The sequence below is a fragment of the Sorex fumeus genome, unplaced genomic scaffold, assembly GCF_029834395.1.
Source record: "Sorex fumeus unplaced genomic scaffold, SorFum_2.1 ptg000015l, whole genome shotgun sequence".
Taxonomy (NCBI): Eukaryota; Metazoa; Chordata; class Mammalia; order Eulipotyphla; family Soricidae; genus Sorex; species Sorex fumeus.
In genome coordinates, this window is record NW_026606072.1 from 10,328,711 (window position 1) to 10,354,249 (window position 25,539).

At 57.3% G+C, this 25,539-nt stretch overlaps 1 protein-coding gene across 1 annotated transcript in view; it reads right to left on the reverse strand.

The window, feature by feature from the left end:
- Window positions 1–18,650, reverse strand: part of LOC130021292 (CAP-Gly domain-containing linker protein 1-like) — a 35,590-nt gene extending 16,940 nt beyond the window's left edge. Inside the window, 11 exon segments of the mRNA XM_056112025.1 lie at window positions 2,659–2,865; window positions 4,758–4,862; window positions 6,738–7,427; window positions 7,827–7,884; window positions 8,892–8,995; window positions 9,350–9,369; window positions 9,372–9,546; window positions 12,042–12,264; window positions 13,632–13,756; window positions 17,292–17,833; window positions 18,566–18,650. Of these exon segments, the coding sequence (XP_055968000.1) occupies window positions 2,659–2,865; window positions 4,758–4,862; window positions 6,738–7,427; window positions 7,827–7,884; window positions 8,892–8,995; window positions 9,350–9,369; window positions 9,372–9,546; window positions 12,042–12,264; window positions 13,632–13,756; window positions 17,292–17,833; window positions 18,566–18,650 (2,334 nt within the window).
- Between the last annotated feature and the right edge of the window lie 6,889 nt (window positions 18,651–25,539).

The following is a 25,539-nucleotide window of genomic DNA, read 5'->3' on the forward strand; positions in this document are numbered from 1 at the left end:
CAGGATCTCGGCGAGGCAGATGTGCAGGCTCTGCAGCTCCAGCTTGGATTTGGACAGGGCCGCGAAGTCGCCCTTGAGGGCCTCGATGTCGGTGGCCAGCCGGGCGGCGTCGGCGCTCAGCAGCTCCGTCTCCCGCAGGATCTCGGCCACCTTCTGGTCTGACCGCGCCTTCTCCTCCAGCAGGTCCAGGCGCTCGGCCTGCAGCCCCTGGGCACGCGCCCGCAGCTCCTCCGCCTCCTGCTCCAGCAGCCCCAGGCGGCCTCGCAGCTGGCTGGCCTCGTGGGCGGCCGCCTGGGTCTCCTGGGCGCGGGCCTCCCGCTCCTGCACCAGGGCCTGCTGTGCCGCCAGCCCGTCCTCCGCCAGCCGCCGGCACTCCTCCTGCCGCTCGGCGTCGAGCGCCTCCTTGGCCTGCAGCACGCTGGCGTGTGTCTTCTCCAGGCTGCGGACCGCGTCCCGGGCCTCCTGCAGCGCCGCCTCGAGGGCCGACTGCTTCTCGAGGGCCGACTTCTTCTCGGCCGTGAGCTCCTCGATCTCTTGCACCAGCGACTTCTGATCCCGAGCCAGCTCCTCGTAGGAGCACTGCAGCTTCTGGATGATGTTGTCCTTGTCCTTGGCCAGGGATAGGTTCTCCAGAACCAGCTTCTTGACATGCTCCTCCAGCTGGCCCCTCTCCTCCAGGCCCTTCTTACACTCGGCCTAAATACCAGAAATGAAAATGGTAGAGTAGTCTTACCTGCACATGGTGTATACGCGCGCGCACACACACACACACACACACACACACACACACACACACACACTCACTCACACACACACACACACACACACACACACACTCGCAGGATGGAGAGGCTCAAACACAGTTAGCTTCTTGGGCTCAACATATCTACCTGCCTATTTTGTGGATGGGGGCCCCACACCTGGTGGTGTTCGGGTCTCGCTCAGTTTTCTGTGCTCAGGGATCACTGCTGGCAGGGCTGGAGGACCAGACAGGATGCTGGGGATCAACCCCAGGTTGGCCGAGTACAAGGCAGCACCCTACCCATTCTACTATCAGCCGATTTTATTTTTGAAATGCCGTCTGAAATTATTCCTGACAGCTCCCCGGAAGTTTGGACAGTTGGATCTTGACATTGGGGCATAAGATTTTTCCCCCCACTTCAATTCTTCTATTATAAAATCCATCACTCTGTCACAGAAGGGATGCATTAAAAAACTAGTTTTCAATACAATTCAAAGGACCACAAAAAGTATTTTGTTTTTGAACTTTGTGCAGGAGGGGAAGGGAAAAGCAACCACTGGTTGTCAAACGATTTTCACAGGGACAAACAGAGGCAGGAAATGGACTTAGTCCCAAAAGTTATACACTTTATAGAAAATCCAGACTAATCCACCAAGCTTTGGAGACTGAAGCCAACAGGTTTTGCTTGCCAAACACAGTAACAACAAGTCTCAAAATGGAGACATTAGTGGGTCCGCTCGAGCAAATCGATGAGCAATGGGAGGGCAGTGTTTGCAGTAATTTGGGAGGGGTCCAGGGGCTCCAGGAGGAGTGGCCGCACACAGTAATTTGGGAGGGGCCCAGGGGCTCCAGGAGGAGTGGCCAGGGTCTCCCTCACCTGCTCTCCCTGCCCGTTAGCAACGGGTTGTGCGTTTTCGTTTCTGAGTCTCAATGCACACCATAGTTTAACCGCCATGTACTTTCCAGAACTTTCTGCAGCAAGGGCTATCTTCTCTGTCCAGCTCAGCAGCCATGAGCCGCAGCAGGCTACTGGCGTGTGCTGGGCAGCTGACCGCTGACGGTCATGTTACCGGAATGGGACTGACCTGAGCATGCACACGAGGCTGCTGGCCACAGAACCGGGCCGTGCAGGTAGTCCAGAGAGGAGACGTAGCCCTGGCTCTGGTGCGTGGTGGAAAGAGGCCGGGCACCGACACACTCGCAGGCCATGGCCGCCACTCAGCAGCCCTGGTTTCCTCTGATGTAAGCGCGCTTCCGTTTTTCTTTCCATTGGCTTATAGGTATGTATACACACACATATACATACAAGCACATATATGTATAGGCTCACACATATATGTATAAACTATACATGGGAACAAGCATGTAAAACTAAAAACGTATCAAAATACGTACATATGAATTAAAATACACTTATTATATGGATATAAAGATGTACACATATGTACATGTTATGTATGTACACACATATATGTGTGTGTACATTATTTTCCTTTTTCTTTTGGGGTTCACACCTGGCAGAGGTCACGGCGTCCTCCTGGGTGCTTGGGGGACCCTGGGGGATGCAGGGATCCCCCGGTGGGTCACGTGCACAGCAAGTGCCCTCTCACTGCACTAGTTCCAGCCGCTCTATTTCTCCCCATTGAGCTTCGAACCTTAACATTTCTCTGATACACTGAAAAATGCCTTTGAGCAATCAAATGAAAACACGAAGGCCTGAACTTACTGAACAAGCTAAAAACAAAACGGACAACCCAAGCTGGGGTCCCTGGGCTTCTATGTGTTCTGCCGGGCGCCCCGGGAGCAACCCCCTTCCGGCTCTCACAGGCACCGACGGGCAGAGGAAGTGTCTGAGGCTGCAGGCTGAGGCCCCCAACAGAGCCCGACCCCGAGACGGCGGCCCTGCGCCCACACACCTTGGCCTCGTCGGCTTGCATCTTCAGCTCGGCCACCTCCCGCAGCAGGCTCCTGTTCTCCGCCTGCGCCGCCTGCAGCTTCTCCTCCGCCTGCAGCCGCAGCTTCTGCAGGGCTTGCAGCGCCTCCTCGTGCTGCGCCTGGCTCTCCGTGGTGGACTTGGCGTGCTCGGCCTGCAGAGCCTGGGACTGGCTGCGGCTCACGTCCACCTTCTCCCCCTGCGGGGAGCCGGGGGCCACCGTCAGCCGCAGGCCTCCTGCCTGCCCCCAGCACACACGCGCGCGCGCACACACACACACACACACACACACACAAACATACCCGCACACACATGGCGACTCTGCTCTGCTCACCAGCACACACACACAATGTTCATGAAAATGAACTTGCACTTAGAACATAGATATTGGGGGCTGAAGGGCTGGCACAGGGTCCAGACGCCCAAGAACAGCCAGCCAGTTAGACCCTGAGCCAGGAATACCACCGAGTTTGGGGGGAGCCCCAATAAACATGGTGATCATCTGGGGGCTGGGAGAGAGAGAGCACTGAGTAAGGCCACTTGGCCCCGGTCTGAATCCCGGCACTAACAGGAATATCCTGAGCACAAAGCCAGGAGTCGCCTCCAAGGACAGACAGGCATGGCACTAGTCCCCCACCACCACCACCAAAAAAAAAAAAAATATATATATATATATACACACCCCAGGGCCAGAGCAATAGCCCAGCGGGGAGGGTGTTTGTCTTGCACAAGGCTGACCCGCCTTTGATCCCCAGCATCCCATAGGGGATGCACCGTCAGTAGTAATTCCTGAGTGCAGAGCCAGGAGTGACCCCTGAACATCCCCAACTGTGACCCAAAAAAGACAAAAAACAACAAGACCAAAAAAACCCAGAAAACAAAAATAATCCACCCCAAACTCAGCTATCAATGCCCAGTGTGTATCTGCCTGGCAAACACGAGTAAGTTGTGCAAATATGTATGTATTTGCTTGCATGTCCAAGGACATGTATGACTCTGCACATGACAGAAGCCCATGTGTGTATACTGGGGTGTGTGCATGGCTGTGGACACACATGTGTACACATGTTCTCAAGCATACACAGATAGCCTGTGATACTGCGTGTGCTGGGCCCATGCTGCCCCAGCAAGGACGATTCCCTTGGAAGCCTCCCGCAGGGTTCTGAACGGCTCCTTAAGGGCTCAGTCCCGGGTCCTGACGGGGCCCCATCAGTACCATCTCAACGGAAAGGCCCAGTTCATCAAGGTCCAGCGCCAGAGTGATGGGACAGTGGGGAGGGCGTTTGCCTTGCATGTGGCTGACCCAGGTTCAATCCCCGGAATCCCATGTAGTCCCCCAAGCTCCGCCAGGAGTAATTCCTGAGTGCAGAGCTAGGAGTAACCTCTGAGCATCACCAGGTGTGACCCAAAAAGCCAAAAAAGAAAACAAAAACAAAAACAACCAGATACTTTAGGTGTTTTGCTTTGTATGTGTCCAACCCAGGTTCAATCCCCAGCATTCCACGTGGTCCCCTGAGGGCCACCAGGAATGATCCCTGAGCACAGAGCCAGGTGAAGGTCTCAGCACAGCTGAATATACAAAAAACCCAAGACACAAACAAACAAACACACACACACACAAAACCAAAATCCTAAAAAGAAAACCAGAAAACACACTTTGATCCAGTGCAGGAAGGTGTCTGGAAGGTTCCAGAAAAGCGGCCTTCCCAGCGCATGTCTCTCACCCCCTCCCCTTGCTGTGAGCCCCCAGTGCTCCCGGCTGGCAGGGGAGACAGAGCCGAGGGGGCAGGGGGCACGGGAGAGGAGCCTGAGGCACTGCTGAGGGGAGGAAGGAGCCCGGCACTCCGGGAGCATCGCTGGCCACTCACTGATCAGGCAGAGGCGACGGGCACAGTGGGGACAGAGCAGCGCACCTACCTTTGCTGCCCCAATGGGGGCTCGTGCAGCCCCTGGGGCTTTCTAGCTGACACGCTCGTGAGCCTCAGAGGCGATAGGGCCGAGCTCGCCTGAGGAGGCTTCGCTTTACCCTCAGCAAGGTAAAGATCAGCGTCCGACTCCCCTGGTACTCACCAAACTCCGAAGCTCTTTCTCCAAAGCCTCCTTCACTCGGCCGGCTTCGTTCAAGTTCTCCTGAAGACTACGAAGCGCTAGCCCCTTCCCCTGCAGATCCTCGGCCAGGCTATGGGCCTACCAGAGTGACAAGGATGGAGTGAATGGACCAAAAAGACGAACAGGAATGGGAAGGGGAAAACAAAACAGAAAACACGTAGGAGAAGCCCATGACCCAACACAACCCTGAAGAACAGAGGCGTGAGGTGAGCGTGATTGCCTGGAGCTCTCGAAGCCAAGGCCTTGGCGCTGTCAGTTCTGGTGATGATTGTCTAGTGGTTATTGAAAACGGCACAAACAGAGGCATTTTATAGACCTACATTTGGAATGACCAGAAAATAAGAAAGCCTATGAGAAAGACTGACTTTCCAGGGGCGGGGATACGGCACAAAGGGTTGGAGTACACACCAGGCCCAAGTTTGAACTACAGCACCACTGGGCGAGCCTGAGATCAGTCCACAAGCTGAAAAGACCCACTACTGCTGGGCGGGAGGACCCCAGAGCCCAGACCATGGCTTGGCGAGGAAGAAGGACGTAAGCAAGGGAGGAGGGAGGCTAAGGATAGGAAGGAGGGAGGGAGGAAACAGGGAAGAAAGGGAAAGGGAAGGGAGGGAAGGAAGAAAAGGTTATCTTTTTTTTTTTGGCCCGCTCCAGCTAACGATGAACAACGGGAGGACAGTGACAATGACAGTGACCCTATGGGAGGCTGGAGATCGAACTCACGTAGGCCGTGTGCAAGGCAAATGCCCTTCCCACTGTACTATCACTCTGGCCCACAAGATTTACTTTCTTGTAGTTTCTTGTCTGTGACATTAAAAGTTTGAGGGGTTTCAATATGAAATTTAAAATGAAGAACCTCTAATCCACTAGGCAGCAGTCACCAGAACTTGACGTTTGTTACATCTTGATGCGAACAAGTGGCTCAACTATCCCCTGCTGTGTCGTAGGAATTGATTCCGTTTGTTTCAGCCGGTGTTTCTGGAATGCCAGCTAAGGAGTCCTGAGTCCTGAGAGGAACTCCCGGGGGTCTCTGGGCCCTTCTGTTATGTCTGTCAGTCCTGTCTACAAATCCCACAGCCCTTCCAACTTGGCCAACAGAGAAGTTTCTTCAACAAAGCGCACAGCGCCAGGGGGGTGGGGGGGGCGGCTGGGAGGGCACGTCTCTGCCACCACAATCCTATAGGAGGAAAAGGGCATTTCTCGGGGCTCCTTGGTGAGAACTGCAGCTTCCTCAGCTTGGCCCAGATCTCACTGTCTTGTCCTTCCCCAGGGTCAGGGCTACCATGAGAGTCCATGCCCGTGGCTAGCAGGAGGCCATGCTGGAAGGCGGACTTGGCACAAGCACCCCTTAGAGGCTAAAAGGGATGAAATCTCTGCAGGGTTGGGCGGGGGCTTGTGCTGCAGGCAGGGAGGGGCCGGCAATGAGAAATACCAAGATGGACCATGTCAACAGCCCTGAGGGAGCTCAGAGGTTCAGACGCATTGAGCACCAGCTGGAAACTGAGGCGATTCGGGGAGAGGACAGCAAAGCCAGTCACACGAGCAGGTGGTCAGCAAGGTCAGCGAAAGACCCTCCCGGCCAGCCTCGAGCCCAAGGGTCTGGGCAGACTCGGCGAGTACGCAGGGGGCCCAAGAGGGGAGGGGCAGAGGTTTGCTTTGGGGGCTCCCATCTTGTTTTCTCACTGGCCTTGTGAAGAGTTCTCGGTTTCAGAAAGACCCCAGACGGGCCCGATTAGCTGGGGCCAAGGCTAGCACAGCATCCGGGTGCTGGGGACCAATGACAGCCCCAGAATCGTGTCTACACGTTCTCAGTCCCATCAGAGGGAACCGCACGGGACGTGACCGGGAGACCTGTCAGCACCAAGCTGGAACACGGCGGTGAGCTGACGGACGCACAGCATGCAGGGAGCGAGCGTGGAAGTGGGCGAGGGCGCCCGGGTACCAACCTGCCGCTCTCGCCCCCTTTGCATTCTCTAACTCCTGAATCTGCCACTCAGCCACCTGGAGCTGCTGCCTGAGCTTCTCCATTCCCAATTTACCTTCGGAACTGGCCTTCCGGAGCCCATCGAGCTGCAAGAGTTTCTCCTGGGTGGCCTCCCCCTGCGCCGTAGGGTTGGCCAGGGCCTGGGCTTGCTGACTACACATGGCCCGCAACCCCTCCAGGTGCTTTACCTTCGTCTCCGCCTCCTGCAGCTTGTTCAGGGCGTCCTCCATCTCCACCAGGTGCTGGTCCTCGGTCTGGTCGAGCTTGGCCCGCGCGGCCTCCAGGCTGTTCTTCTGCTCCTGGGCCGGCCTGACCAGCCGCGACCTGATCGTCTGCAGCTCAGAGGCGTGTGCCGCACGCTCAGCCGCCAGCTGGGCCTTCAGGCTCTCCACCTCCTGCTGGGACTCGAACTGCAGCCTCTCCATCTGCATCTTGAGCTCGGCCAGCTCGGCCGCCTCAGCGCCCACGCCCCGGCTCACGGACGCCTTCGGCTCGCCCATGGCCTGTTGGTGCGGGCCGATGGCCGTCTCCAGCTTGGACTTCCACAGGGCGATCACGTCCGCGTTCTCCTCGTTGGCATGGTCCTGCTTGGTCCTCAGCCTCTCGTTCTCCTTGGCGAGCTTCTCGGAGGCCGACTGCAGGGCCTTCACCTCCTTCTGGTGGGAAAACAAAATTTCCATGAACTTAAAACAGGAAGGAAAAGAAGCAGAAATAGAAATTATTCTTGTGAAACTGACTGTTTGCTTCTTCTTGTTTTAAGGAATACCTTCAAAAAACTGGGGTTCTAAAGGATTTGATTTGTGCTGCTTGACTGAAAATCAAAGCTGAGGCAAAGGCGTAGACCCAACTGTCAGAACGAGAGAAAAACGCTCATCAACAGCAGCCGCCGGCCCCAAGGAGCAGAGGTGCCTCAGCCGGGCCCTGCCAGGTGCATGACCCCAGGTATCCCTGTCTGATTCGGAGTCTCCAGCAGAAGTGGTCCCGGCGGGGTCGGCCAGGCCACCCCGCATCCTGGCCTGCACCCTGCAAGCCTCTGCGACCTGCCCGGGCTTTACCTCCAGGTCGCCTTTGGTGATGGACTCCTCTTCGACTCGGAACTGGAGGTCCTCCACTTTCCTGTGGGGGAGAGGGAGAGTTGTGAGGGGCGTCACTGCTGCCCCCCATGAGGGCCACCATCCTGTAGATGCGCGCCTGACCCAGCCCCGGCTCCACACACAGGAGGGCTCAGAGAGTCAGTGAGGGCCAGAGCGAGAGTACAGCGGGCAGGGCATTTATCTTGCACGTGGCCGACCCGGGTTCAATTCCCAGCATCCCATTATGGTCCCCCGTGCAATGCCAGGAATAATTCCTGAGTGCTGAGGCAGGAGTAACCCCTGACCATCACTGGGTTGACCCAAAAAGAAAAAAAAGAAAGTCAGCGAGTCCCCTCGGCTGTGAGCACTGGGTGGCACCCGCAGGCTACAGGAGGAAGCTCTGCTGAGCCAACGCCAGGCGCAGTGTCATATCAGCCTTTTCTGCCTCGCAGCTAACAGAGGTGGTTAAAGACTGACCAGGTGTGCGTGCCAGTCCCTCCCAGCCAGCGCCTGTCCCCGCATCGGGACAACAACTGAGCCCCTCGGGGAGAAGCAGCAAACGACTCGGGGCTAGGGGGAGCAGGAGGGGCTCCCAGGGGACGTGGCGAGTTCGGCATGTGCAGCTGAGGAGCTGAGCCGGGCACTGGCAGTGCCCCTGGGCACCACACTGCCGGGAGCCCATCTGAGAAGACGGTCTTGGCCGGCACCCCGTGTCCGTCTGTCTGCAGCCTGGCCTGAGCCCTGCCCGTCTGCTGCCGTGCCCCATGGGTGCTGCGGGTTTCCTCCCGCCCAGGACTTAACCCCAGGGACTCCCACAGGGCCCCACTGGGATACGACAGTTCCCAGCCACCCAGCACAGGCCTCCTGAACACCAGGCCACGTGGACACAGCAGGGAGGGCCGGGGGTGCCTGGGCTCCAGTGAGCTACCCCCATTCCCCCCCTGAGGCCACGCTCAGGACTGGGCACCCGGTGGTTTCTGGTCCTCACAGCCCTGGAAGGCCAGGCGCGCCCCGCCCGAGGCAGTTCTCCAGCTTGGGGCACGGCCTCACCTCTTCTCCTCCTCCAGCTGGTTCAGCAGCTCCACCTTCTCCCGGTCGCTCGCTTCCAGCATGGCCCGCTGCTTGTCCATCTTGGCCCCTAGCTCCAGGACGTGCTGTGGAGGCAACTGCGCGTGAGTGTCCTCGCCCGCCTTCGACAGCCCTCTGTGGGCTGGCACCGCCACCTGCCACCGCGGCATACTGAACGCGTCTCCCACCTAAGCTGCAGCGTTTCTGGAAGGCCGGGGGGGAACCACACCACAAAAGCACCGGCGGGGATAACTCGGCGCTCCCTGAACCCCCACGGGGCAAGAAGAAGGTGCATGCGATCAAACCACGCGCCGGATGCCACCGCAACGACGGCAGACGGGGACCCACGGCCTCTCCCTGCACCGCCTGCACCAAGGTCGCACCCAGCATTTGCTGCAAGCGTCTCTTGGCCCCGGCACTGCCGTCTGCACAGACGTCACCTGGTCGTGCCCGTCCCGGCCAGGGCCAGCTCCTGCTCTATCACCCCCACATGGCTCGTGGCCTTGGCCACCTCCACCCTCTCCAGGTCCCGTTCAGCCAGCAGCTGCTCAATGTGCTGCTGCTTCTCCTTCAGCGCCTCCTGGGGGGCGGTGGTGCTGGAGATCTTGCAGGCATAGCGAGAGGAGGTTTCTGGCAACTGCAAAGGAAAAAGAGACGTGAAGGGGGTGGGGGTGGTGACACGGGCATGCACGCGGCTATCCTCGGCAACGCAGATGGAGCAGCGCTGCATCCGTGCATATGGGCCAGCGACTCTCAGCAGAAGCGTCTTGAAACCTTCCCGAAGATCCTTGGACGGGATCTGGGCTCGACTGATGGGTTTCGTGGGAATCCAGAGACTCTTCTGCAGAGCCGGAGGCAGCCCCCTCCACGGCCCGCTCTGGCCTGAGCTTCCTTAAGGTTGAGCCCTTGGCCTGAGCTTGAGGCCGGCTCCAGCATCTTCAGCCTTGCAGGTCCGTCAGGGTCTCCCCAGGGCAGCCTGGCCCTTCTCTCTTCCTCTTCCTTCCAGCTCACCTCGCTCTCCTCAGCACCCACCCCAAGCCTCAATAGCACTAACCAGAGACTCTTGTCTCTGGGAATGGCCCCGTGCCCCTCAGGGTCACTGGGTTTGACCCCATAAAAGACCCCTGTGCCATGTGCCTTCGAAAGTGGGGGATGAGAGGCTAGAATGATAAAGTTGCGGGGAAGGCGCTGGCCTTGCATGCCGCTGACCCAAACTGGATCCCAGGTACCCACCCCATAGGGTCCCGAGCCCACCAGGAGTGAGTCCTGAGTGCAGAGCCCGGAGTAAGTCCTGAGCATTGCTGGGGTGTGGCCCAAAATCCAGGAAAAAAAGGAACAAGTGGTGGGTGAGCATGTGTGAGGGCTCACGCCCAGCGAGCAGGACAGCAAGGGCAGCTCAGGGGAAGACCAAGCACGAAGGGAAGGAGAGAAGAGGCAAAGACAGTGAGGAGGGGAGGGGAGTGGGCTGGAGGTCCTGGGGACCGGGGGTCCTGTCCGTTCTATCCTGGGCTCGTGGTCGCTCATCGTCGCTCTGCAGACCCAGATCCCTCTCGGCACAACGGCCCCTGCAGGAGGGGACAAGGTGGGACCTGGTCTTCATTCTTCGGGCACAAGGTGGCAGGGGCTGAGGCGGGGTGGCCGAGGACGTCCGCTCCGCTGCCTGGCCATCCCTGTTCCATCGCCCTGCTGAGGTCCAGTCACGGGGTCTCTTGCCGCTTCCCCGCATCATCTGAGCTGCTGCCAAACGCCTCCTGACCGACGGGCCCAGCAGGGCCCAGGCTGTCCACTGCTGCTTTGCCTGCTGCGAGCTCTCGAGCTACCTGGTTCTGTCCGGGGAGCGGCGCATCCTTGCCTCTGCGTAAGGATCTGGCTGTGACTTCCCGATACACTTAAAGTATATCTGAGCAGATTAAATGCTCTCCCCAGGCCCAAAGAGTCTGTTGGGGGTTGGGGGGGTGCTTGCAGAGGTTCAAGATCCAGCAACGTCAGGAGTGACACCCCCCCATGCAGAGAGCCAGGAATAAGCCCTGAGCACCCCTGAGTGCGGCCCCAAAACCAAATAATACATAAATAAAATTTCTAGGAGAACACAAGCTCTCGGGTTCAGCCATGTGCAGTGCTCCCAGGAACTGCAGTCAACTCGGATTTCGCGGGGTGGCTGGGAAGAGCTTGGCAGCCTTGGGGGTCTCGCACCAAGACCTGGCCTCAAACCCCCTCCACTGGAAGCAGCCCCCAAGCACCACTCCTGGAGTCCCCGAGCACTGCCAAGTGAGCCCCAAAACCACAGTCAAGCAGAAAAAGAAAACTGAATTCCATAAACGGGCTGGCTCGCGAGGGAAGGAGAGGGGCTTCTGAGACTGCTCCCCTCCTAAACGGCGATACAAGGGGAAGGAGGAGTCGGAAGTAAGGATGGAGTCGGCACAGGGGAACCTGGTGGTGGTCGAGCAAGACGGGACTGGCCCCAGGCCTGTGCCCATGGCGCGCGGCCTCCTGGCTCCTTTCCCGTGTCGTCTGTTTTGTATCTTCCGTTGCACACACACTCACTCCCTCCTCTTCCGCATCGAGCATCAATGCACGGAGCAGAAGGGGCGGCAGGAAGCGCAGCCCCCAGCAGAGCCAGCCCCCCGGAACACCCTCTCCATCGTGGGCCTGTTTTCCCTGAGGAAAAACCCCTGCACATTCGGACACACTTTAGTGTTTATGACTCAGAGAGACGTGAGGGGAGAAGCCACGAGGCCCCAGCTTTGACTTGCGGCCCGCAATGGACAGAAGTCGATGCCCCTCTGCATGGCGACAGGGGTGCAGAGGGACAGGAGGGAGCAGGGAGGGATGGAGAGAGCAAACAAGCAACGCCAAGCGCCAAGCGTTCCCCAGAGTCTCTGGGTCCCGCTCTGACCCTCCGACGCCCCCTTCAGCTACCCCACTTCATCCCTAAGGCGGCCTGAGGCAGGAGACGAGACCTGAGCACCTGAGGAAAGTCCGTCCCTGCTCCTCTCACCAGTGCTGGCTGGGAAGCCACTCGCCTGCCCCCCGAGCTGCTCAGTCCACCCAGTCCTGCTACGCCTCTCGCCCCTGGGGCCGTGGGAGTCTGTGGGGGCCCGAGCACCACGCGGGGTGGGGGGAGCTTCTTACTAGTCCCACGCGGCTGAGCCTGCTGCTCACGGATGAGGCCACGGAGCTCACGGAGCTGAGCGAGGAGGCCGACGGGCGGCGCTTCAGGCTGGCGGGGGTGGTGGCCATCACACGGCTCGCGGGGGCCGCCTTGGCCTTGGCCGGTGTCGTGGAGGGGAAGCCGATCTTGGTGACTTTGTGAATGGGAGCAAACAAGCCGTACTTGGGCTGACACTGGAAGTACCTGCGGACAACGAGGAGGGGGGGACAAAAGACACCTTTGGCAAGAGAGACAGGCGCCGACCGAGGAGGCCACTGAGTCCCACAGTCTCACACCCCCACAAACTAAAACGCTCCCACAGCCCCACACTCCCACACACTCACACTTCAACAAACACTCCCACACTCTCACACTCCCACTCACCCCAACAAACACACTCACACCCCAACCAACACTCCCACATTTCCACAGCCCCACACTCACACACACTCACTCCCCAACAAACATCATACCATCCCACAGCCCCACACTCACAACACTCTCACCCAACAAACACACACTCACACCCCAACCAACACAAACTCACACTCATACCCCAACCAACACTCCCACACAGTCACACCCCAACCAACACACACTCACACCCCAACAAACACTCCCACACTCACCCCAAGAAACACACACGCTCACAACCCAACCAACACTCCCACACTCTCACACTCCCACCCCAACAAACACACTCACACTCACACCCCAACCAACACTCCCACATTTCCACAGCCCCACACTCACACACACTCACTCCCAAACAAACATCAGACCCTCACACAGCCCCACACTCACACACACTCTCACCCAACAAACACACACTCACACCCCAACAAACACTCCCACATTTCCTCAGCCCCACACTCACACACAGTCACATCCCAACACACACACTCACACTCCAACAAACACACACTCACACCCCAACGCACACTCCCACACTCCCACACACTCACACCCCAACCAACACTCCCACACTCCCAATGTCCCACACTCACAAACACACCCCCAAAAAAACACACTCACACTCACACCCCAACCAACACTCCCACATTCCCACAGCCCCAGTGTCACACACACGCACACCCCAACCAACACTTGCACGCTCTCAAACCAACAATGACACGGTCTCATTCCCTCACAAACATGCTCACACCCCCACAACACTCACATGCTCATGCCCTCACCAACATTCTCACAGCCCCACACTCACACGCTCACATACACACACCCTCATACATACATATCCACACTCTGAAGCACACACATTCACACTCACACTCCCTCCACGCCGCCCACCCCCACCGCGCAAACCAAGGGCGATTCCAAGCAGCCTCCCGGCATCTGAAGGGCGACAGCAGGCCCGGGGGGTTCCTGCGGGCCGAGCACAGCTGCATGTGGGAGCCCCAGGCTCTCCCCACATCCCTGCAGGGTCCCCGAGTGCCACCAGAAGTGGCCCCGCCTAAGAACCAAGTGAAGTGGCCTGCAGTCCCCTCAGCGCCTCCCGGGCACCGTGCATTGCGCCAGGCTGTCTGGGGGGGGGGGGGGGCAGAAGGACCCACCTCGTTCCGGCCACGGCGCCATCGTTCTTGCCCAGCGGCTTGTCCAGCTCCACGCCGCACCAATCCCCCTTGGCGAAGTCCGTCTCCCCGAGGAAGCGCACCACACCGACCTCCACACCTCCCACCTGCCAGAGGGACGCGGGTCAGGCACCCTGGACTGCGCACAGCGCCCCCACCCCCGCGAAGGAACATTCTGGCTTCAGAGTAGGGATTTCCGGAAGAAACCCCAAAGGTCAAGGTGCCATTTCCCCCCGCAACCCCTACAGGGTTAGCAGACGCTGGCAAGGCAGCGGCATTCACACCCACTCGCTGACACCGGTGGCCTGGCTGACCACACCCCCGGGAATCTCTGACCCAGGCCAGCCACCTGGTGTGGCGAGGGGGTCGCTGCCCCACGGGTGTGGGAGCGGAGCCGTGGCAACCCCACCGCTGGAGAACAATTAAGCCAGAAACCAGCTAAAGGAAAATGACTGTTCTCATATCTTAGCAGAGTTCGATTTTCCAGTTCTCCTTCACTATGCCTTGGCTTCACGCTTGGCCCCTGGGATACAGAGCAAAATAGAATCACAGAGCTGGACAGTGACGGGAATGCTGACAAACAGGGCTGGAGCACCGGGGGAAGGGCACTGGCTTTATGTGCGGCCACCCTGGGTTCAATCCTCAGCACCCAAGATGGTCCCCCTAGCCCGCCAAGACTGATTCCTGAGTGCAAAGCCTGAGTGACCCAGAAGCACTGCCAGGAGTGGCCCCAAAACCAAAAAGTCGAAACAGAAAGGAGAGAGAGAGAGAGAGAGAGAGAGAGAGAGAGAGAGAGAGAGAGAGAAACCTCAAGTAATAATTCCCAAGAGCGTGGTTTTTATTTTTTTCGGGTCTGGGGTAGGACTGGGTTCACGTGCTTGGGGGTCACTCGCAGCACGAGGGGTAGCAGCGTCACCCAGGACTGTCTCTGCGAGTCCTGAAGTGCCATGTGCAAAGGCCCTGTCACAGCCTCCGTGGCCAGGCGTGGGCCCTGGGCACTGTGAGTGTGACAAAGAATAAAAGAACAAGAGACAGGTGGCTGGGATGGCGGCCCTGGGGTGAGAAGAGTCTGCAAAGTTCCTGTCTCACAGCTGGTCATCGGCGAAGAATTTGGCACAAAACATGCCGTCCCCGACCCGGAAACAGCCTCCTCTAACAGCACAACTGGAAGCCAGTCAATTCTCTCAAGACCCTGACATCATATCCTGGAAATATCATCTGCCCAAAACTGCTGCAAGCCTGTCTCCAGAACATTCTGTCAGAGCTCAGCTGGAGAGAAGGGAAGTGATCTCCCAAGGTCAGGAGAACCACCACACATCAGCCCGGAGAAGCTCTTCACGGCTGGACTCTGAGACGCCACAGGACGGACAGAGTGACCTCCCGCTCTGAGACACCATAGGACTGACCAGAGCGATGGACTGTCCCACTCTGAGACCCCTGCCTACTTGCGAGCACAGACGGGACTTGAGGTCAGAGCTGGGCATTTCCAGTGACCCCACTGAGGGTCCCTGAGTCTCCAGAGAGAACCAAAGTAGCACAAGCATGGGGGCAACCTGTCCACTGCCAGGGATGGGGAGTGCCGGGGGCAGGGGACCGCCTTCCACAGGCCTAAGGCTGGAACAGCCGTCTCAGAGTCTCTGAAGGGCTCCTCCGAAGGGCTCCTCCGAGGTCAGTCACGTAAACATCGGGGCCAACTGGGGCAGAACCTGCACTTCCTGTGCGCAGGGAAGAATGGGGCAAAGGGCAGGAGGCCGTTTGGAGACGCGGGCGGGCGCCAGCCCTGCACGGGAGCTTCGCCTCGGTGCCCCGAGGGCAGCCCCCCCTCGCCACGGCCTGCTGACCACGGCTGTGTTAGGCCGTGGACAGCCAAGCAAAGCTTCTTGCATTAGGAAAAAGACCAAATAAAGTGTTTCGGTTTTCTTTTTCCCTCTTCTTTCAGAAAACAGCCATTATCCTGGTTGTGGTCCCCCAAAAAACCCTCAAAAACTTTATTTTTGAAAGGTGTGCTCTAGCTGACGTATGGAGCGATGGAACAGCACAGTGGGCAGGGCGTTGGCCTTGCACCCACCTGCCCGGATGTGGTCCCTGAGCACAGGGCCAGGAGTGAGCCCTGAGCACCACCACCAATAAATAAATAACTGATCAGAGTTATTCACCGCAAAGCCACTGGCGGTGTCCCCGCTCCCTTGTTCCAACGACACTGGTGTCCCTGTGTCCGGGTGTGGACAGTTGTGAATGCAAGTTAAAAAAAAAAAAGTCTTTTTTCTTCTTTGCGTCTTTTGGTCACACCTGGTGATGCTCAGGGGTGACTCCTGGCTCTGCATTCAGGAATGATTCCTGCGATGCTTGGGGGACCCTATGGGATACCGGGGAACCCAGGTTTGCTGAGTGCAAGGCAAACGCCCTCTCTGCTGTACTACTGCTCCAGGCCCCCAAACAGTCTTTAAACCGTGTGTCTCCTCCAGCTCCAATTCCTTCCCTGTGTTATTCTTTGGTCACCCCCGAACCCCTCCAGGGGTGGGTGACCCTCCAGGACCCTTCGAGGGTCACCCTGCGCCTGCAGGCGGGTCCCCTGACTGCTCTCTTCTCCGGCCTCCACAGCTCGGACACCGACCTGGCGGTGGCCATCCCTGTGGTCCCCGGGAAGCCACTGGCTCTGGGCCAGCCCCCAGTCTTTCTGGTCAGAGCCGCCCGCTGCAGACGTCCCCAAGGGGACTTTTCCCGGCCGCTTCCCACGGGTTCTGAAAGCGTTATTGAGTGCTTCTGCTGGGGGAGAACAGTTGTCTACAGCAAGCGCCTCTGCCTTGGGGACCTGTGCAGAGGAATGGGCTTGGGGTGGACTGAGGATGCCATGTGCAGGGACCTGGTGACCCCCACCAGAAACTCATCTCATGGGGGTGCCCCCTCTCCCCCACCGAAGGCCTTACAGGAGCTGCTCAGAGAAACCCAAGAGCAGGCGCTGAGTCTGAAGATCGAGCAACCAAGTCAGCAGAACATACTTTTGAGAATGTTCGGGAGACGGGTCCCTACCCATGGCCTACCCAGGGTCCATCCCCGACACCCCAGATGGTCCCCTGAGCCCTCCCAGGAGTGATCCCTGAGTTCAGCACCAGGAGGAAGCCCTGAGCACAGCCAGGTGTGGCCCAAACACCAAACCACACACGTCTGGAGAGACGGCTCAGGGCTTGCGCACAGCCGGGCACGGAATGGCCCGGAGCGGCTCGGGGTGAGCCCTGTGACGCCCCAAACACAAACATCACAAACCAGAGCAATGGAACCGATTTCCAACTTTGTTCGTCGGTTTGTTTTTTGAGTCACAGTCAGAGTGCTCAGGGCTTACTTCTGGCTTGGTGCTCAGGGATCACTCCGGGATGTGCTTGGGAGACTGTACATGGGACCAAGACTTAAACCCCGGGTCAGAGGCGTGCAAAGCATGCGGCCTCCCCACGGCATGACCCCTCCACCCTGTTTTGACTAAACTGGTAAAACTGGCAGCATCCCCGCACGCATCCATCACGCTGGAAACTGCAGGACCAGGCGTCCAGGCTGCTCGTGCTTCCACCCAAACCGCGAGTCTGGAAAAGCTGATGGACCAGACAGGCGAATGGACACCCACCCGCGACCGCTGCCCTCGGCACTCACCAGCACCCGTTCCCCGAGCTTCAGCTTCTGCTCCCCGTTCTTGAGGGAGCCAGCCTCCGAGAGGTTGGAGATGGACTCGCTGGCCGTCCTGGTCAGGTTGCTGATGTGAGGGGTGGCCGGTGCCTCCTTCGCGGAGGGCTGGGGTGCCTTCGGGGCGGCGGCAGGGGCCGGGGAGGCCGACAGGGGTGGTGTGGCCCCGGCGGCAGGCGCTGGCTGCAGGCCGTTGGTCTCGTCATCGGCCTGCCAGCTCCTGCTCAGCTTGGACGGCCGGGTGAAGATGCCCTTCAGCGGTTCGCACTGGAAGTAGCGCACACCCGCCACCGAGCCGTCATTCTTGCCTATGGGCTCATCCAAGACGATCCCGGCCCACTGACCAAGGGCAAACTGCGTCTCCCCGAGGAACTGGATGAATCCAGGCTTCTTCCCCTTCACCCAGACTCGTTCCCCGACCTGGAAGTCGTCCACAAACTCCTCCTGCGTCTCCGAGGAGGGGGCGCTGGGTGTTTTCTCCCCAGGCACGGTCTTCTCAACGGGAGCAGCCGCTGGAACAGCAGAAAGGGTCAGAAGGGTCAGAAGGGTCAGGAAGGGCCTGCCTAGGTCCAGTTAAGGTGTGGTTGGGGGGGAGGGACACCCAGCAGTGCTTGGGGCTACTCCCAGCCAATGACGGGGGCTGCTTGTGGCAAAGCCGGGCCGGGCCCACCGTGAAGGGGACGTGCCTACCTACTGCAGCATCCCAGGCCGCAGTCATATTTGGGCAGCTGAGGGGAATCTTTGGACACACCCCGTGATGCTACGGACCAAGCCAGGCGAAAGCTCCAACCCAGTGTCTTATTTCTGCTGTATCCATGGCCCATCTTCTTTTTCTTTTAGGGGGAGAGCACCCCAGCCAGTCTTCAGGGCCTATTTCTGGCTCTGCGCTCAGGGTCACTCATGTGAGGTTGAGGCTGGAGAGTCACATGGGGTGCCGGTTGCCCTCTCCACTGTACTGTGGCTACGGCCGGCAATGAGGCCCTTTAGTCCAGGAGAGTCCACCTCCCTCAGCCTGTCCCCAACCCCGGGCGAGGGAGCTAGCAGTTAGGAGGGAGCATGTTGGTCGCCTCAGCTGTCACCAGTTGCCGTGACACTAAAGTCACAGAACGCGAGACTCTTGTGTGAGAGCTGTCCACAGAGCCGCGAACGTGCCTACAGCTCAGGGAGCCCTTCCCAGGCGAGGACTCGGGAGGGGGTTCCCGGGTGGGAATGAGTCTCCCCTGGCCCGGGCTGAGCGCTCTTACCGGCCGAGGGCGCCTTCAGGGCCCAGCTCCCATGCTTGAGGATCTTGGTGGGGGCCTTCAGCCCCCTGGGCCTCAGCAGACTCATGGTCAGGTGGTCAGACGCTGCCGCGGCCACTACCAGGCCCCGACCATCGAGCCCACTGTGGGGCCTTCTGAGGCGCACTCGTTCTCAGGGATAAATCTCTGAAGAGCAGAGGAGAGAGTCTGTCTCAGGGGAGCGACCACAGCAGCTTCCGGAGCCCAGAGAGCTGCCAGTCTGACACTCGCCACCCCAAGTGCGACCCCCAGCCTCCCGCACAACCCCCTGAGCCCACCAAATGTCACTCCTGCGCAAAAACTCAATCCCAAACAGACAAACAAACAACTGCAGATTCGGGGCCAGAGGGCAGAGGGGACAGGTACTTGCCCTGCGGGTAGCTGACCCTCACCCCTCCCTGGCATCACACCCACCCCCAAACACATTCAGGAGCCAGAAATCGTGCCTGAGCACTGCGAGTGTCACTGACCACCTCCCCGTCCAGACACTGACTAGCCGGGAGGCGACTCAGCAGTGATCGCTGGTCTTGTGTGTGCGTGTGTGCGTATGTGTGTGTGTGAGAGGCCCGGGGTTACACACAGAAACTAAGGCAAGCAACAGGCACACTTTTTCTATGGGCTGAGAACTGCCAGGGAAAAGGGCCCAGCAAGACTGCGCCAAAGGGGGGCTGGAGAGCGATAGCACAGTGGGTAGGGCGTTTGCCTTGCACGCGGCCGACCCAGGTTCGATTCCCAGCATCCCATATGGTCCTCTGAGCACTGCCAGGACTGATTCCCGAGTGCAGACCCAGAAGTAAACCCTGTGCATCACCAGGTGTGACCCAAAAAGAAAAAAAATTGCGCCAAAGGGGAGCCAAAGGGGAGCGAAGGAGGTGTTGGTGTTTCCTTCGTTCCTTGAGACGCTGCCCAAGTTTGATAACCACAAGCCAGTATTAACTCCATTTCTTAACCCACAGAACTGAGGCAGACAGGTGGATGGGGGAAGCGTCGCCATGGCAATGGAACTCCGGGGAAGTCAACAAAAGCTTCATGGCCACCAAAAGATCACCTGACGGCACGGGACCCAAGGTCTGGTCAAAATTAACCCACATTAGGAGGCCCAGAGCAGGCTGGAGCCTCCCCGCCCCCCACGGGGGGAATAGGAACAAAGGCCAGGAAAGGAATTTCTAAGAGGACCCTGGACCACTCAACTCTACCCCCTTGGCAACCACCCTAGCAACGGACTCTAGGTAGCTAGAAACTCCCACCAGGGGCAGCCTGGGGAAAACCCGAGATTAGCCACCTTGAACCAAGGGATGGCGCTCATGTGTGCCCGAGCCCAGGGACTGCTCTTGCCTATGAGGTCGGTCATGTCACGGGCTTCTCCCCTCCTGAGGTGTGAACTTTCGGACCGAACGCAACCAGGCAACCTAACGTGTTCAGTGGCTTTCTGCGCCTCTGGAGAAGCTCACTCTCTCTCGAGCGTGTTACTCCCTCCCTCCTTCCCCTTCCTAAAAGCCTCCAAATAAAATGCTTCTGCTTCATGCTCATCTCCTGAAATGCTTTTCTGCGAGAAGGACAAAGGCCCGGGGGCCTGAGGAGGTCGAGGATCGACTCCCTTTCCCTGAAAAGGGCAACCCCTCACTCCGGCCCGAGACCCCGGGAAGGCCTAGTGGGCGTCGTGGGGCTGGCAGGGCTCATCGCGCTCATCAGTGCCAGGGCTCCAGCCAGTCCCGGGGGAGTGACATCTTCTCCTCTGCTTCTCATCAGCCCCCCATGAGGGCCCACTGACTTCAGAGTCATTCCGTATTTAATAGAAAAGTCCACAGGGGGCAGAGAGGCAGGACAGTGGGGAGGGCACTTGCCTTCTATCCAGTTGTCCTGGGCTCGATCTCCGTCAGCACAGGGACGTTAGCCGGCCAGGGTGACCCCTGGGCACAGCCAGGTATGGCCACCCCACCCCACCCCGCCCCCACCCCCCAAAAATATATATATAACTACTAAAAAAACTTAAACGAACTAAAGATTAAAAACTATCATACACTAAAGAACTGTTAGAGAAAAAAGTCGCCCGCACGCCGGCAAAAATCCCAGAGACTCAGATTTACCTGTGTCACACTGCACTCGCAGCTTAAAGAACTGAGCTCTGACAAACAGGCTCGTGCCAGTCTCCTACAGAGACTGAAAATGGCACTTGGAGTCTAGAATGTTCCGAGGTAGAATGAGAATTCAGCAAGGAGGAGGGCATCATGGGCCCTTCTTGAAGGGGCAGGCGCCACCCTTCGTGACGCCAGGGTCCGGCTGAGGCTCCGGAGGGCTGCCCTGCAGACGCCAGCACTAGCTGGCCAATGTGCCTCTGGTCCCTGCGGGGCCCAGTTCTGGACTCCTGAGCCCTGAGAAAGTGGTTTCAGAAAACGTTTGACAAATGTTTGTCAGTTACAGATCTCCAATTGAGGTCATTCGGCGTCCCCTGAGTGGGACCTGGACTCAGTGACCGTGCCCAGGGCCCTCCTCAGGAGCCGGGCCATAAAATCTGTGGGCGGGGGGGGGGGGGGGGCGGAGGGGCAGAGCGACAGGGCAGAGGCCCTGAGCCCGACCCTGACAGCCCTGCTCTCTGTGACCCCAGTGCTGTGAGCAACACCTGCCGCACCGTGGCCAGGGAGTGGCCCAGCCCACTAAGGCCTGAGAGCTGTACAGAGGAGTATGGCCTGGCCTGCTTCCGATGGGAGCACAAGCTGAATGAGTGCAGGTCCCCTCGAGGATCAGTGAGCAGGAACGGGGGAGTGGTGGGGAGGAGGGGAGGGCGGAGTGACCTAACCTAGGGGCTGAGGACGGGACACACCTGGCGGTGCTCAGGGCCGACTCTGATCCAGTCATGGGGGCTCATCCTGGCAGGACCTGGGGGGGGGTGACGTATAGGGTGGGGTGGGGTCAGCCACAGGCAAGGCAGGCTCCTTGGCCCTGGGCTACCCTTCCGGTCAAGGATACCTATTTTCTTTCTTTCCTTTTGTTTTTTGGGACACCCGGCAGTGCTCAGGGTTACTCCTGGGTCTGCACTCGGGAATCACTCCTGGCGGTGCTCAGGGGACCTATAGGGTGAGCCATGCACCAGGCAAGCACCAAGTCTTGATGTCAAAGTGCCCACGAAACACAGTGTGCAACAAGGGACTCTACAGAGAACGTCAGGGCCAGCAAAGTCTACGAGGAAATCAATCAATTCTGAAAAAACACAAAAAGATGCAAAAGGAGGGGCTGAAGTGAGAGCACAGTGGGGAGGGGTTTGCCTTGCTCACGGCTGACTAACGTTCTATCACCAGTCCTGAGCACTGCCAGGAGTAATTCCTGAGCATCACTGAGTGTGACCCAAAAAGCCAAAAAAGAAAAAAAGAAAAAAACAGCGCGAAAGAAAATGTGTTTGAACCTCACTGTCTCCCTGAGACTTGAGCACTCAGTGCCGTGTGTGAGCCCAGTAGAGTCTCTGGCCTGAACAAGCCCCGACCCCCTCACCCCCATGCTCCTGTGTTTGGACCGTGACCCTGGGCCAGAGGACGGGTCCCAGAGATCCCCAAATTTCCCTTGATCGACGGCCCGACCCAGCAATCTGCATCAACCTCTGGGCCCGAGCTCTCTGCTTTCCTTCTGCTTGCTCAGCTAAACGCAGCACCTCACACCTGTGTTTGGAGGGGAGGAACACCAAACTTTTATTTTTTTTGGCTTTTTGGGTCACACCTGGTGATGCACAAGGGTTATTCCTGGCTCTGAACTCACACGGGTAACTCCTGGCTCTGCACTCAGGAGTTACTCCTGGCTCTGCAATCAGGAGTTACTCCTGGCTCTGCACTCAGGAGTTACTCCTGCATTGCTCAGGGGACCATATGGATGCTGGGACTGGAAGCCGAGTTGGCCACGTCAAAGGCAAATGTCCTACCCACTGTGCTATCTCTCCAGCCCCGGAACTCCAAACTTTATATAGAAAACAATGTATTTCACAATGCCTTTTCAGCCATTCTGATTGTTGGGGGGTAAATTCTAAACAATCATGGTGCATCGTTTGTTGATATAATGAATGTAATCAATGTAGAGAAGAGTTAAGTAGAAATCATCTGCCTCATAGGCATTGGGTGGGTGGGAGCTGGGGTATAGTGGGGTTCTTGGTGGTGAAAAATGAGTACTGGTGAAGGGTGAAGGGAAAGGTGTTTGATCATTGCATGACCGAGACTTAAATCTGAATGCTTTGTTACTTTTCCCACGGTGATTCAATAAATAAATATAAGAAGAAAAAATAAATAAATAAATAAAATTATGAAAAACAAAAAAAAAGTAAGGTGGAGTTCAAGCCCAATTCAATCAGCTAATCAGTGGCTGAATAAATAGCAGTACTCCTACATTAAAAACAAACAAACAAATGAAAAACACTGTACTTGTGAGGTGAGTATATCAGCAACCAGATGGCACCTTCAGACTCCAGATACCCCAAAATTGCTGCTGTGACTATGGTCAGACCCCAAAAACTTGGGCAAAGTTTACCAAGAAAGTAAACGGCCAAAAGTTAGGTATGTGGGAAACACACCCACAAGCCAGCTCCGGCTCAGCTATATCATTGGAGGCATGGCCTCTCTGGTTCCTGATTGAACTGCTTAATGGCCATGATCCCAGAGACTCAGAAACAGATCTCGAAACCCAGTGGCTTTTGGCAGAAATGCGTCTGGTCCCTGCAGTGCTGGGCCCATGGTTTCATGCCTTGGCCTGTTTCCCCTGGCGGCCAGGTGGCTGGACAGTCAGGCTTGGGCCCTCAGTGACAAAACTTGTTGGGCCTCACAGGATGGGGGTGGAACCAGTCCTGTCCTCTCCGTCCCAACGAGACCCCAAGTCATCATCCACGAACGGCCTCTCTGACTCCTGATCAAGCTGCTTAATGACCAGGATGCCAGAGACTCAGGAGCAAATCTCGGAACCCAGCAGGTTTTGGCAGAAATCCCTCCAGATTTAAGTGTTCAAATTTGGAATATCAAAATCGCGCGGCTACTACTGCAGCCACACAACATCATAGGTTATTCATAACCAGCAATAGAAAACAAACTGTCTACTGCTGCCTGTTCAGCAGATCTGAGTGTTGGGGTAAAATCTCAAATAATAATGGTGGGTCTGGTGTCAAAATATTGAATGTGATCAAAGTAGAGAATAATTTGGAAATCATCTGCCCCACACGAAGGAGGAAGGTGTCGGATGGGGATATACTGGGGTTGTTGGTGGTGGAGAATGGGCACTGCTGAAGGTACGGGTGTTTCATTGTATGACCGAGACTTAGACCTGAAAGCTTTGTAACTGCTCTCACGGTGATTCAATAAATAAAATCATAAAAAATGAAAAAAAGTAAGGTGGAGTTCATGCACAATTCAATCAGCTAATCAGTGGCTGGATAAATAGCAGTACTCCTAAATTAAAAAAAAGAGAGGGAGAAGGAGAAATCCAGAAAAACGCGGCAAATCTGTACCCCAAGCACATTCCTCCCCAAACGATCTGTTTTTCCCCACCCGCGATAAAGCCGACACGCTTTGGGTCACATCCTCCTGCCACTGACCCCCAAAACCCGACACTCCCTCCTCCCACCCCGGGGACTGATGGCACAAACTCCATCTTTGTGTCACGTCGTACATGAGACATTTGTCACTAGAACCTGATGACTCACTTCAGAACCTCAACAGAAGTCACAAAGATGGGGAGCACTGCTCGGGGAGCACCATGCAGGGGCTGCTCAGACCCTCTCTGCCTCTGTCCCCCGCCTGCTCTGGGGACGATGCATAGACAAGTGGCCAGGGGTTGAGAACAGAGGAACCAAGCCTGGAGGAAGCAGGTGCTTGTGTTTTGTTTTCTCTGGAGGCCTGTAACTACGGCTCCTCTTAAGAGACAAAGAAGGCCGCAAATAAGCAAACACTCTGAACTCGGTTAGCACCCAACTCTGATTTACCGCCAAGATCTGCTCTAAATGAACCTTGAAAGGGTAAGCTAAATATCTCTCAGGGAAGCAAATAACCTTAGGGGATTATCTGCTCTGGTACTAAAAATGGGGGGAAAAAAGTCTGTTTTGGGTTTCTTGAAAATGTCAGCTTGACTCAAAGCTGGGGTTTCCGAAGGCAGTTCTATTTCATCCCGCAGCACAAATGCTTCCCCCCTGCTAGAATGTTGGCTCACATCTGTCCAGTGTCTTCTGGACAGGGAAACACCAGCTCTGGGAGGTGTGGCGTGATGGGACACTGGCACACAGGAAGCACCTCAGTTTGGGTCATTTTCCTCCCTTAGGACTCCGAGGACCCCTTACCCCTCGGGCAGCACCGCATGACTTCTATCAGGAAGTTACATAAAAATAAGTCTTCCGTTCCAAACAAAACTTCAGAAGCTGCAGACACAGTTCAAGAGTATGTGCAGCCTGAAGGCATAGGACAAATGCAAACGACATCTATTCACTGTCATCAGCGAGCCCCGTCACCCGTCTCATGCTGGCATTCAACTTCAAAATATCCAGATAGAGGAAATTTTTATGTGTCAGGGGGGAAAATCAGAGTTAGCAAGAGCTCGAAGAGAAGAGCAAGCCGGCAAACAGGACTGAGAGAAGGTGACCGGAGGTGAGGCTGGTCTCTGGCCTAACCCGGATCCCAGCCCCAGCTGCCCTGCAGAACCCACCAGGGGATACCCCACATGCCTCGGAAAGCTCACAGTCACCCCACATGCCATGGAATCCCCCCAGCGCTCACAGCCGCTCAGTTCTGCCTCACACCCGCCCTTCCATGCAAAAGAGCTGAAGGAACAAGGATCCCCAGGTCGAAGCTTCTAGTGTCGGGGCTGGAACGATAGTACAGCGGGGAGGGCATTTGCCTTGCATGCAGCCAACCTGGGTTCAAATCCCGGCATCCCATATGGTCCCCTGAGCACCGCCAGGAATAAATCCTGAGTGCACAGCC